The following is a 13247-nucleotide window of genomic DNA, read 5'->3' as shown; positions in this document are numbered from 1 at the left end:
GCGAAGCAAACCGCTTACGCACGGGACGGAACACAATGGTGGCAAAACCCAGAGTTTCAGATTATGCATGCGGCTACTCCGGAGCCGCTTCTGGTTGTGCCCTGGTCCCGGGAAGCTCCACTTTCTTCTGCATCTCGCTAACGCAGCTTTTTTGGCGGCATACATTGATTCTACACCCGGTTGCCACCTGCAGCACGCATAATTGGTGATTTTAGCTGCCGCCATTCCACCCCGAATGCGGACCTTCCACTCCGTGCATAATGGGCCATAGAGGCAGCAGCTCTACACATTCCAGTGATTGGGAAGACCTCTGCATCTACATCCTGACTGTTGGGCAGTGGCTGGCCATTGTGTGAAAGCATGCTGACAAGAATTGCCTGATTCAGCAGGCTCTATTTGTGTGTGTGTATGTGTGTGTTTAGAGCCTTTTGTGGCACAGAGTGGTAAGGCAGCAACATGTTGTCTGAAGCCATGAGGCTGGGAGTTCAATCCCAGCAGCCGGCTCAAGGTTGACTCAGCCTTCCATCCTTTCGAGGTCGGTAAGATGAGTACCCAGCTTGCTGGGGGGTAAATGGTAATGACTGGGGAAGGCACTGGCAAACCCCCCGTACTGAGTCTGCCATGAAAACGCTAGAGGGCATCACCCCAAGGGTCAGACATGACCCGGTGCTTGCACAGGGGATACCTTTACCTTTACCTTATGTTTGTGTATATATATAGAGAGAATGAATGGTATGTGGAATAGTATGAGGGACGGGGAACCATGTTGATAGACAATGCTTGGACCTGAATGGGAGACCATGGGCAAAGGCTACTGTTAGAAGAATTGCAGAGTAAAGATTGCTCCTAGACTACTGAATTCCCATTTGAAACCAAGGGCTAACCATAGCTGCCTCCTCAGTACATAAGTCAGAGAACTATGAGACAAGCTGCTGCTTACAACAATGTGTATCCATTGCTACTGTGAAGTAGGTTATGGTGAAGGAAAGCTGATTAACCTACAGAAGTTCTGTTGAACTACACAAAGTTCCCAACCCCAGCAAGGATGAAAGAAATTTCCCCTTTGGATTCTACACAAGTTACTATCAGGACTGAAATATGCTTTGCATGCTTCCACTATACATTATAGAGAAGATAAGATTATGTTTTCTAAGGTAGCACACTTTTCACCAGAGCAATAAAACAGGGCTTTAAAAAATGTATATTAAAAAACCTACTTTATCTTGCAGTGTTATTCAAACAGCAAATCATTTTTTCCCATCGGTCTTCACAGTTCTGCCCGAGGCTAAGAAGCAGCTAAGAACCTTTTACAAGGCCTAAGCCAGAACTTTTAAAGTGAATGCCAGAAAGTTCAAACAGTCGATTAGGAATTCTGTTTGTGAGCTTTTGCCACAGATCCTCGTCATTTTGTTACACCGCTCTTCACTTTTCCATGGCATTTATATGACAAGCTAACCAACGCCAACAAAAACAGAGCCTGTTGCTACAAAAGTCATGAAAATATAACTAGCCTGTTGTATGAGTGCCAGCAAGAAGCCCCAAATGGGTTTTCAGAGAGGGGCGGGTGGATTTTATTTCCTGAAACCAGGAAACCCAGGTTTTAAAAACAAATTCCATGTAGAGATAAATACAGAGGAAGGGAAAGGGAAGCAGAATTGAAAATTGAGGCGGGTAGATTGGAGCAGTCATCTTTGTAGCTAACCCATAAAATAGGTCTCAGGAGAGTCCCAAGGTGAAAGTCAGATCTAGAAGCAGATTAATTCTTGGAATTCTACCCAGTTCTTGTAGCTTTATTATTCCAAGGTAGGTGCTATTGTTCAAAATCAGTATTTTGTAAATATTAGGAAACTGCAGTAACTTACAACAGTGGCTCCAGCCTTTTTGGTACAGTGACCTACAAGTCCAAATTTATTTGGAATGGTAACTCATCCAGAGCTGATCCAAAGGGTGTCCTAGGCAAACTATGAACTTGATGCCCATCTAACCTAGAATTCAATTATCTACTGTGGCCAACCAGATATTTTTGGGAAACTAAACGGTAATGACTGGGGAAGGCACTGGAAAACCACCCTGTATTGAGTGTGCCATGAAAACGCTAGAGGGCGTCACCCCAAGGGTCAGACATGACCCGGTGCTTGCACAGGGGATACCTTTACCTTTTTAACACTGTACAAAGGGCACAGACACCTCCACTATGAGCCCCAAACAAGGAGCATTTCAAAGTACAGAGCTTTTATATATGGAAGGTTACATTCCAGCACTTGACCTCCCCTCCCCCCTTTGCTTTTCCTTCTAACCCCCTTTAAGATTCTAAGCAGCTCATTCTATTAACCATCAGGACATATTTGGCTTGATTCTTTATCTATTAACATGCATTAACAAAATACCCTATTTCTGCATCACATGGAAGACACCAAACAAAGGCTCAGGGAGTATTTTTCAAAATGCAGGTCCAGGGCTTGCCTGGAATGAAGCACTGAAATTGGTTCTTCTAGATACTATTCTATACAGAAAATATGCAAACTTATCGTGCGGAATCAAATGCCATATTTTGCTTATTAAAACAGAACAATCGATTATATTGATCACGCATAACATCATATGTTCTCTTCTCTAATAAGCAGAAATGTTCATGCAGGCCAGTCAAATAGGAGCAGGCCTGTTTTTGCTACAGCTTTGAATTTATAAGGTTTATATTATATTGAAACACTATGAAGGTTCTAATGGGTCTTAAGACTAAAAGTTTTCACTTAACCTCCAAAACTGCGATGAGCCTATGGCTGAGGGGCTATGGAAAGAAAAACTGAATGTAATAATACTAGTATAAATTCAAATCTATTTGGAAAGGTGATGCCACTGAGGAAAGATGTGAAAACGAGTAAATTTGTGCATCCGGAAACTGTTTATACCTGTTCAACAAATTTAATAAACATACATAGACTTTGTTTCAAAGACTTGATTGAACGGCTATTGTTGCTCCCTTTCTCTTCGTTTTTAATCTCCAGATCTCCAGGAATTATATCTGATCTTCAGATAGCTGGAGAAAATAGCTGCTTTGGAGGGTGGACACTACTCCACTGAGGATGGTGTTCTACCCACTGAAGTTCTTTCCTTCCCCAAACTCCACTTCCCATATCATTTTCCCAACTGACGGAGCTTAAACAGTTCCGCAGGGCCTGCAAAAAGGAGCTCCTCCACCAGGCATTTGGCCAAGACCAGATGTAATCAATCAGTGACCAAGGGCCCCTGCTCCCCCCCATCCCCCCTCAATAAGCCACCCCCCTCAGAATCCCATCAATAAGCCCTGGACCTGTTTGTATTACTATATTGTTTACTGTTATACTGTGTTGTTATTTGGTTACAATTATTAGCTATCAGTTATACATGTTTTACAGACTGTTTTATGTATTGTTCTCTGTTATAATGTAAACCGCCCTGAGCCTCCGGGGAGGGCGGTATAGAAGTATGATAAATAAATAAATAAATAAACTTGGACTTCGCAATCCTAGGTTGGAAGAGGTGTGGATACAAGAAGTTGGCAAGGAGGCAGAGAGAAAGAGAGCAATGCAAAGGGAGGAATGATTATTAGGGAGAGCTGACCTGCAATCCGCTTCTCATCCCAACCCATATATTGGGAAACATTGTCTCGCACAATATTACACCCAGGTAGGTAGCCATGTTTGTCTGAAGCAGCAGTACAAAGTTTGAGTTCAGTGACACCTTTAAAGACAACGAAGTTTTAGTTGAAGTATAAGCTTTTGTGTGCATGCACACTTCTCTCCTTCCCTGTTTTAATGCACATTTTTCAAGGGCAGATCTGCTCTGCAGATTATGTTTGTAACCACACCACCACTAATAAAGATACAAATACACAAAAATGCCCAACAAAACCCAAAGCCAAGCTTGCCCTGACATTCAAAGCTTTCTACAACTGATCTCTTGAATCATACTGAATCACACTGAACCATACTCTGCTGGTTCATTAGTGCTACCACAGTGGAAAAATGTGTTTCATATTTGGTTACAATCACGATGAGAGGAAAAAGTCTGCACACAGAGCAGCCACAAAATTCAAGCCCAGGTACTTCAGAAATCAGTCTTTTTCAGAACTATCAACAATGCACCAAAATCAGTGTGAGGCAACTGTAACCATCTGATGTTGGTTCTATGGAAGAAAGCAGCACAATTTATCATTAACAGATCCACATAAATCAGTTTGGTACCTTTATTGACATACATTATAAACATAACAAGAACACATAAATCATTCATTGATGTAAAATAGCTTTCTAGAAATAATTTTCCTTTAATAATCAGATATGCAGACTAAATTGAAGTCTTCTTAGACGTTTGAGTAATAACCTCAATTATCAGTCCAATGATATCAGGAGAGATAATTTGTTTACTCTGGGATATGCCAGCATGAAGATATATTGCTGTTTAAAAGGTCTGCATAAACATGGTTAATGGACTATACCCTGCTTCATCAATATCTCTTTAATAAGCAGTCCCCTCCTAATAAGGCTCTTCCAAATTTCAAAGCAAGTTTGGCATTGGTTTTTGTTGGGCATTTTTGTGTGTTTGTATCTCTTCCCTCTTGTGGCGCAGAGTGGTAAGGCAGCAGGCATGCAGTCTGAAGCTCTGCCCATGAGGTTGGGAGTTCGATCCTAGCAGCCAGCTCAAGGTTGACTCAGCCTTCCATCCTTCCGAGGTCGGTAAAATGAGTACCCAGCTTGCTGGGGGGAAATGGTAATGACTGGGGAAGGCACTGGCAAACCCCCCGTATTGAGTATGCCATGAAAACGCTGGAGGGCGTCACCCCAATGGTCGGACATGATGCGGTGCTTGCACAGGGGATACCTTTACCTTTACCTCTTCCCAAGGAGAGCCATTTTCCCAAGTAGAGACTAGCTTTGGGTACATCTGTTAGAACTCTTTAAATATTTTAAAACTTCCCTGAGGTATCTGTAAAGTACAATTCAGAATTTAAGTACAAACTGGGGAAAAGAAGTAACAGCATTTCTTTGAATCCAAACACTTATAAACCTTTTATTTTTGCCTTTTTGTATGCAACCTCTGAACCTTCAGCCTAGGAAAGAAGAGAGCACCACTGACACTATTTAAAGTGCACACATTATTTAAAAGGCTGGATGACGGAGGAGGCTTTTTCTTACTATCTCAAGGCAAGACCAGGTTGATACAGAAGAATCTTTCAAAGTAAAGATAGATCTCCACGGCACATACATAATACTTAGGGATGCCAGCTCAGGGTTGGGATATACCCGGAGATCTTTAGGGTGGAGCCTGAGGGGGAGGGATTTCAGGCATAATGCCAGAGTCCCACAGAGTGGCCATTTTCTTCCAGTCAACTGATCTCTGTTGCCTGGAAATCAGCTATAATAGCAGGAAGTCTCCAGCCACCGCCTGAAGTTGCCAACTTTAATAATACTCCAGGTTAACACTTCATTGTTTTGTAGGTGTTCAGTTCTGAAAACTGAACAGTGGAAATGAGCTGCGTTGTGGTTTCCTTCCTTTTAGCCGCACAAAGGTCACAGAATGATTTGCATCTTCATGTCATCTGAAAGGAGGCCCACTACATGATGTTTGATAAAGATATAAAAGAGCCCTCAATTTTGATATTGTTTTTGCGGAGGGAGTAGCAACTGAAGGAACACTATATTGTCTCAGACATGTTCACCAAACCTACGTATGTCAAGATGATGTGCACACTAGGTCAGGGAGATAGCTACAAGGAGACAGGCTGTGCAACCCTCCTTAAGGCCACAGGTTCTTGTCAGCAGACATCCTCCACAGCAAATATCCTTCCTGTTCTTATATCAAGGTCAAAACCCCGGTTAGTTGACTCCCAACTGGAGAGAAATGTTGTTGTTGTTAAGGTGCGAAGTCGTGTCCGACCCATCGCAACCCCATGGACAATGATCCTCCAGGCCTTCCTGTCCTCTATTATTCCCCGGAGTCCATTTAAGTTCCCACCGACTGCTTCAGTGACTCCATCCAGCCACCTCATTCTCTGTCGTCCCCTTCTTCTTTTGCCCTCGATCGCTCCCAGCATTAGGCTCTTCTCTAGGGAATCCTTCCTTCTCATGAGGTGGCCAAAGTATTTGAGTTTCATCTTCAGGATCTGGCCTTCTAAGGAGCAGCAGTCAGGGCTGATCTCCTCTAGGACTGACCGGTTTGTTCGCCTTGCAATCCAAGGGATTCACAAGAGTCTTCTCCAGCACCAGAGTTCAAATGTAGGGGAGAAATGTAGGCTGTAAATAAATATATGCAACCCTCTCCTGATGCCCCACAAATTACAGGAAAATGGCCTGGAGAGGAGTATTTGCAAAAAAGAATCATTAGTTAGGCAGAGTTGTAAGTGTAACTACGGCTCAGTAATTTTCTACCAAACACATTTCTATGATGTGTTTGCATTACTTACAGCTCCACCTTGCATATGGTAGCTAGCATTTTACCAACATGCTAGATCCAGATTGCCATAAGCAGAATGGATCACGTGGAAGAGATCTTTGCCACCTTCTTTGGCCAAGATCTGGCAGGCCTTAAGGAGCCACATAGTTTGCGGCATGAATGGCTGCAGTGCGAAGGGGGAATCAGAAGATATATCTACCTCAGTCTTGCAGACATTTGTGCCCAAATCGAGCAAGAATTTTTTCAAACTTAGTAGGAAGCTGAACAAATTTAGAATTCAGTGGCACCTTGAAGACCAACAAAGCTTATTTCAAGGTATGAGCTTTTGCATGCATGCACACTTCCTCAAATACATTGTATCTGAGGAAGTGTGCGTGCATGCGAAAGCTCATAGCTTGAAAAAAGGTTTGCTGGTCTTCAAGGTGCCACTGAACTCTTAATTTGTTCCGCTGCTTCAGATTAACATGGCTAACCACCTGAATCTATTAGTAGGAAACAACAGTGTGTATGTATAAGCACCCTTCCGCTGCTCCCCTAAAATAACACATGTTCCAGAGGAACACCGAAGTCCTCTTACACTGAAAACACAGAGTCCAACGGTGCCTTAAAGCCTAACACATTTATTATGGCACATTTATTATGGGTGAGGGCCCATTTTGTTACATGTATGTGATTAAGTGAACACTGGCCTATGAAAACTTGAGCCATAATAAATCTGTTATTTATTTATTAGATTTTTTATACCACCCTCCCATACGGTTCAGGGCAGTTTACATAAAACAATGCAAGGGTCATACATAGTCTTAAACTGTGTGATACAGGAACATTTTGGAGGGCCCATATCCAGCCTGTGCTGAGGAAGCTGCATGGGTTGCCAGTTGTTGCCCCAATCAGGTTCAAGGTTTTGACCTTCAAGGCCCTACACAGCCTGGGCCCCATATATCTGAGGGACTGCCTGTTGCCCTATGCCTCCCGCAGGGCTTTACGCTCTGTGAGCACTGATTTGTTGGTGATTCCTGGCCTGAGAGAGACATGCCTGACCAGGCCCAGGGCCTTTTTGGTCCCGGCCCCGACCTGGTGGAATGCGCTCCCAGGTGAGCTGCGGGCTCTGCGGGAGCTTTCCCCATTCCACAGGGCCTGCAAAAATGGAGCTCTTCCGCTAGGTCTTTGATTGAGGCCAGGGAAGTAAGGAAGATCACTGAACGATCACGCTCCACCCCTTCCAGGGCTGGTGTTAGCACCTGGGCGCTGCCAGCTAGGCCCTCTCTCCTCCGCGATAGTGGGTATCAGTCTTGGGTGCGGGGCTTATTTTATGTATCACCTGTTGTTGTATATTTTATATTGTATCAGTATGTTCCTTTAATGGGGGTTTTAGTGTTTGTTTGTTTTTTAATGAGGACCTTGTGACCCTCCATGAGCCTTTGTATGGGAGTGGCGGAATATAAATCAAATAAACAAATAAATACGAGCTCTCCATGAGAAGCTCATGATGTGGCCACCCATTTAAGATACTCTTCCACCTTAAAAGAGGGGTGCAAAATTCAGGTATTTGTGAACACAGCCTGCTTTGTGGAGCCCTCCCAAATGCACATCCATAGCAGAGGTAACTTGCTCTTTGCATGAGTACTTGAAGAAACCAATTTCAAAACAACAGTTACTTTTTGTACCACATGCCTGGCTACAGTAAGCTTTTCCTGGAAAATAAGTAGGCTTGAGGGTAACTTTTAATGCTACTTTTTAGCGATGCACTAAAAAACTTTCCTTGTTTGTAAATAGTGGGACCAGGGAGCTGGTAGGCAACAGAAAAACCAACTGAATTTTTAAAGACCTGTAGAATTACAGCAAATGGAGATGAACAGTCTCAAACTGAGTTTCTTGTCATGTGACAAGATGGGACTGATCTACAGAAAAACATAGCTTACTTAGGACACCAACAATAACCTTCAAAACCTGGGGAATAAAACAGGCAAACATGCTAGTTGCTAATCAGTATTACTCTACAAATTCAACACAGTCTTGTCTACTACAGAGTTTTATCGTAAAATCCTATGCAGAGTTACACCACTCTAAGCCAGCTGGGCTTGAACTGGAGTAACTCTTTATAGGGCTGCACTGCAATCTTACTATTGATAAGCCCAGGGCACATGCTTTAGACAGAAAATTATTCAAGTTCTGTTAATTGCATTTTTAGGGCAGAAGGCATAACTATTTGTATTCAGGGGGGGAAAAAACTGCCAGAAGTCTTCCCCTAGAGAACAGAGATGACTTTTTAAATTAGAGCCTTGACACGATTTCCTCCTGTACAAAAAACTCGCTGGCAATTATGCCATTTCACTGCAAGCTTCTGGCACATGCCTTCAGGGCGAACACATGTTCGGCATTGTGCATACAGAACTTGTGAAATGTGATAAGATCTCTTTCCTGCTAGCTTTTTTACCCAATCTAAAATTAAAGTACCTATTTTGTTTGAATAATAAAAAAAAGAAAACCCAACCCTATTCCTTTATAGTCTTTTGCTCTAGAGCAGGGGTAGTCAACCTGTGGTCCTCCAGATGTTCATGGACTACAATTTCCATGAGCCCCTGCCAGCAAACGCTGGCAGGGGCTCATCGGAATTGTAGTCCATGGACATCTGGAGGACCACAGGTTGACTACCCCTGCTCTAGAGTATTTCAGTCCTGACTGAAAACATACCTGGCCAGCAGAACACTGGGGTTTGCCAGCCCTGTCTCCCATGTTTCAGCATCTTCCTCCATATGGCATTAATAAAGCCACACGCTGAATTTTCTGGGGTTCTGTGGCACACACAGGATATGAATTGCTGCAACAATGTGTTTCTAATTTTTCTCCCACTACAGGCGATGAAATCAGGTCGTGTTACTGTTATTCTTGCTTCCCAAGTTTATCCTCCCCTGTATATGGGTAAGTGGAGTTATTACCAGTGGGGATGCTGATCAATAGCGCAACACAGTCTTTTGTTGTAAGATTGCTTATACAAATATTTTTGGAACTTTAATAACTTCCTTTCAATTATTTCTGCAACTTACAAAAAAAAAAAAAAGAGAGAGAAAGAAAGAAAGAAACTCGCACAATTCTTGTAAAGCTTCCAAAGGGATATTTTGGGCAACAACGTACCATAAAATCCTAAATAAAAATGAAAACGTCCAATGTGACATAAAATCGTGGTTCTAAACAAGCCTTGAAATGTGCGCTTCCCCTCACAGCAACCTTCTGCTCGTGCAACCAAGAAATTATTCAAAATTAGGCTTTATTCCAAATGAGCCTTACTTATGAACATGTAGAACAAAGTTTGTATCCAGGAGCACCTTTAAGATGAACAAAGTTTTATTCAAAGTATAGAAGTGTTTGTGGGCATGCACACGAACCCTTGTGCCTTGAATAAAACTTGGTTGGTCTTAACGGTGCCCCCGGACACAAAGTTGGCTACCCATCTGAATTTATTAACATGTAGAAGATACATATCTCCCATACACACAGATGAGAAAATTATTTTGCAAAACACTATGACCAATGAACGAAAATCCTGAACAGATAATAAAGCATAGTTATATCGAGAACGGAAAACTCAAAACAGGTTAAGAAGCGCAACAAAAGCTCCTGGCCTCTAATGCAAAGCAAGCATGCCCTAGGGTACTATTAATTCTCTTCTCTATCCAGCTAGGGGTGTGCATTTGACTGATCTGAACCAACCCCCCCTAGGTATTATTTAAGCCAATTACAGATCAGGGAATTTGATCAGCTACTGACATAGCTGAACCCAAATAAGAGCCCATTTTCTTTTGCTTTTATTTATTATATATAGTTATATACTGCCCTCCCTTGTATTTATTCAGGAATACTCAGCTATACTGATCAGCTGGGATGGCAGGAGCTGAGATCTAGGGCTGGCCCCTGTGGTAGTTTGGTTTAAAACAAGTTGCATGAGCCTCCAGCCCAGGATTGGCTGGGGAAGTGGGTGCTGACAGCTCAGCATTGCCTTGGCTGGAGCTGACTCCTATTACAGCTCAGTTTAAACTGAGCTGAAAGAGGAGCCAGCCCAGCATCAGCCAGGGCGGTAGAAGCCAGGCCTGGGTGTGGTGGGAGGAGACGTCCATGCCATGTGGAGATTCTGAGGCCAGCTTCTGCAATATTGTTTGAAGTGCACTGCAGGAGAAGCCAAGCCAGCACCATGTTTGAGTTGGCTTTTTAAAACAAGAATAGACTCAGTCTGAAAAAAGGAGTTTTTTTGCATCCACACTGCTTAATTAGCACTTCTCACGATCCTTTACTTCAGGGGTACAAACTCAAATTGACCCAAATCAGCTTGAATTTAACCGCAGGTGAAGAAGGGGATGCAAACAAACATTTACATGGCTTGAATCCCTGCAAGCTGCCAGCACATAACTTAGGTCATGGGTTCTCAGACAGTACGGTTATGGCTAAAGAGTGGTTGGGGCTCTCTCACAGATGGTGCCCAAGATTCAAATTGTTGAGATGGACAGAAAGTTCTCTCCCTCCTCCCTTTGGTGGGTAAAATGAAGGCACAGCAAGCATTCTCTCCTTCTCTCCCCTCCTTTGCCCAGAGACTACTGATTCCCAGGGGGTGGGCTCACACCAAGCCACCAGCAATGTAGGACATGATGAGTGTAACCCATTGCCTCCAAGGCTAGACTGAAAGTTGCCGGGTCAGAGCCAAATTGTAGCCAGGGACACAGTCAGGCTGCAGGGTCCAGTCAGTAGTGATATGGATTGTATGGCATTTTGTCTGGTTGGGTTTGTTTATAGTTTGAGGGCAACCTTGATGCCTTTTCTATTTTGGTAGGGAAACTTTACATAAAATAATTCCACTGTCTTCTATCTGGTAGAGTGTTCTTTGGTACATTTCAGATGAATAACACCCACACTACTCTGCCCCCTTGTCAGACAAACTTAAACAACATAGATGTTGGGAGGGTTATTCATGAACTGGTCTGTGGTGTTGTAATTCACTGGATGTTAGCTGCCTCTGAGGCAAATAACTGATGCTGCTGACACTTGCCTCTCTGGTTTATAGCTTCTCTATGGAAAAAGATGCTACAGAACAGGACAAGGTGTTAATCAGACCATCAATCCACTAGCATTTACAGGCAACTATCTGTCTCCTCAGGCCATGACTAGACCCAGTCTGCTGCTTCCTGAAGACGTTCAAGATAGACCTACTTCTGTCAGAATTTCTAGATCCTATCTGAAGAGAATGACCACTAAATTCTCATTTTCTTCTACTAACTTCGCTTCCCTCCCTCTGAGGTTCTGAGGGCCATCATTGGCTGTTTCTGGCTTCTTTACTTCACTCATAGGACAATGGTATAAGGGGATGGACTTAGGTCCACTTGACACAATGGCAACAATCACAGTTTACAGCCCCAAAAAAACAAAGTTTAGAAGAGTATTCCAATTCAACAAGTTTGACAACTACTGATTTGTCCATAGCTGTTGTTACTATGACACAAGTAATGGGCAAGTCCCTTTCCTCATGGCCAGATATCATAGTTTCAACAAAATGAGTCACAGGCTACAAGACTGGTACCCAGTTCAGAACGGAAAGGAGTGCAAAAGGAAGCATTTCACTAGACTCCTTGTCCCATTCCTCCCTGCATCTTGATGAGTACAGTGCAAGTCTTAAAAGAACATCATTCTAATTTTTTGATATAAAACAACCCCTTACAATTACATATAAGGCAGTGGTCCCCAACCCCCGGTCTGGGGACCAGTACCGGTCCGTAGATCAGTCGGTACTGGGCCGCCACTCCTCCTCATCCTCCTTCCTGGCTGCTGCCTCAGGGGCTGCCCTGCTACTCTGCCACCGGCTCATCTTTGGTGCTCTCCAGCGGCCGCCATGGCTGGAGCTCCCCCTAGGCATGGCACTGCGCAGCTGCTGCTGGCAGCGCCCCCAGCGGGTGTCAGGAAGTCAGGGCGCCGGCGGGAAAGCAAGTGGAGCAGGGGCTCAGGCAGTGGCGAGGTCTCTTGGCAAAAGACTACCCCCCACCCCGGGCCTCAGTATATTTGTCGAGCATTGATCGGTCCCCGGTGATAAAAAGGTTGGGGACCACTGATATATGGTATATGAGTTATATTTATGCCCCAAGCCAAAAGCAAACATATCTTGGGATACAGAATCTCCCACGCAACTGTTTCTAGAGCACTGGTTCTCAACCTGGGAGTCGGGACCCTTTCACGGAGGTCGCGGCAGGGTGAGCAGCTTGGCCGGGGGGGGGGGGCGCTGCCACTGTTGCCACTCCACCTGCAGGCACCTGGGCTCAGCTGCCAGCCACTCCAGCAGTGCTTCCAGCGCAGCGCAGTCTTCCGCCAGGTGCTCTAGGTGGCAGCACAGCTCGGCAGGACAAGAAGCAGAACTGAACTGAGAAACCCCGAAAAAAACCAATTTGTATACAATCATGGGCAATGGATCTTCACACCATTGGTCAGTTTTGGTTTAATTTATGTGAAAGAACATTGGCATAATTTTATGGTTGAGCGTCACCACAACATGAGGAACTGTATTAAAGGGTTGCAGCATTAGGAAGTTGGAGAACCACTGTTATAGAGCCACTTCCCTCCCTGCATTCTGCCAAGAAAAGTAGAGACAGGATAAGTTATTCCAAGGTTTTAATAAAGTGATTAAAATTTCTCATCCTATGTTCTAAAGATCAACTGGGTTTTAGTACATCAATAACTCAATTTTAGATCCAGCAGTCTCATAAAATCCTGAATTTAACATACTGACCTTGAGGTGAGGCTGAAGCAAACAGCACATCCGTGGTAGGAAATGTGAAAGA

At 43.8% G+C, this 13247-nt stretch overlaps 1 protein-coding gene across 22 annotated transcripts in view; it reads right to left on the bottom strand.

Annotated features, from left to right (window-relative positions):
- ERC1 (ELKS/RAB6-interacting/CAST family member 1) overlaps positions 1–13247 on the bottom strand; it is a 216196-nt gene that overhangs the window by 121094 nt on the left and 81855 nt on the right. For 13 of the 22 annotated variants that reach the window (XR_013231416.1, XM_077340007.1, XM_077340011.1 and 10 more), the window contains one exon: positions 13196–13207. The exons of the other annotated variants lie outside the window; for them this stretch is intronic. Coding sequence is in view for 12 of the 13 variants with exons in the window: in XM_077340007.1 (XP_077196122.1) it covers positions 13196–13207 (12 nt within the window). In the remaining variant the exon portion in view is untranslated. The remainder of the gene's footprint in view (positions 1–13195; positions 13208–13247) is intronic. 22 annotated transcript variants of the gene reach the window in all.

Source organism: Paroedura picta, chromosome 5, assembly GCF_049243985.1.
Source record: "Paroedura picta isolate Pp20150507F chromosome 5, Ppicta_v3.0, whole genome shotgun sequence".
NCBI classification, from domain to species: domain Eukaryota; kingdom Metazoa; phylum Chordata; class Lepidosauria; order Squamata; family Gekkonidae; genus Paroedura; species Paroedura picta.
This window is presented reverse-complemented; position numbering and strand designations above follow the sequence as displayed.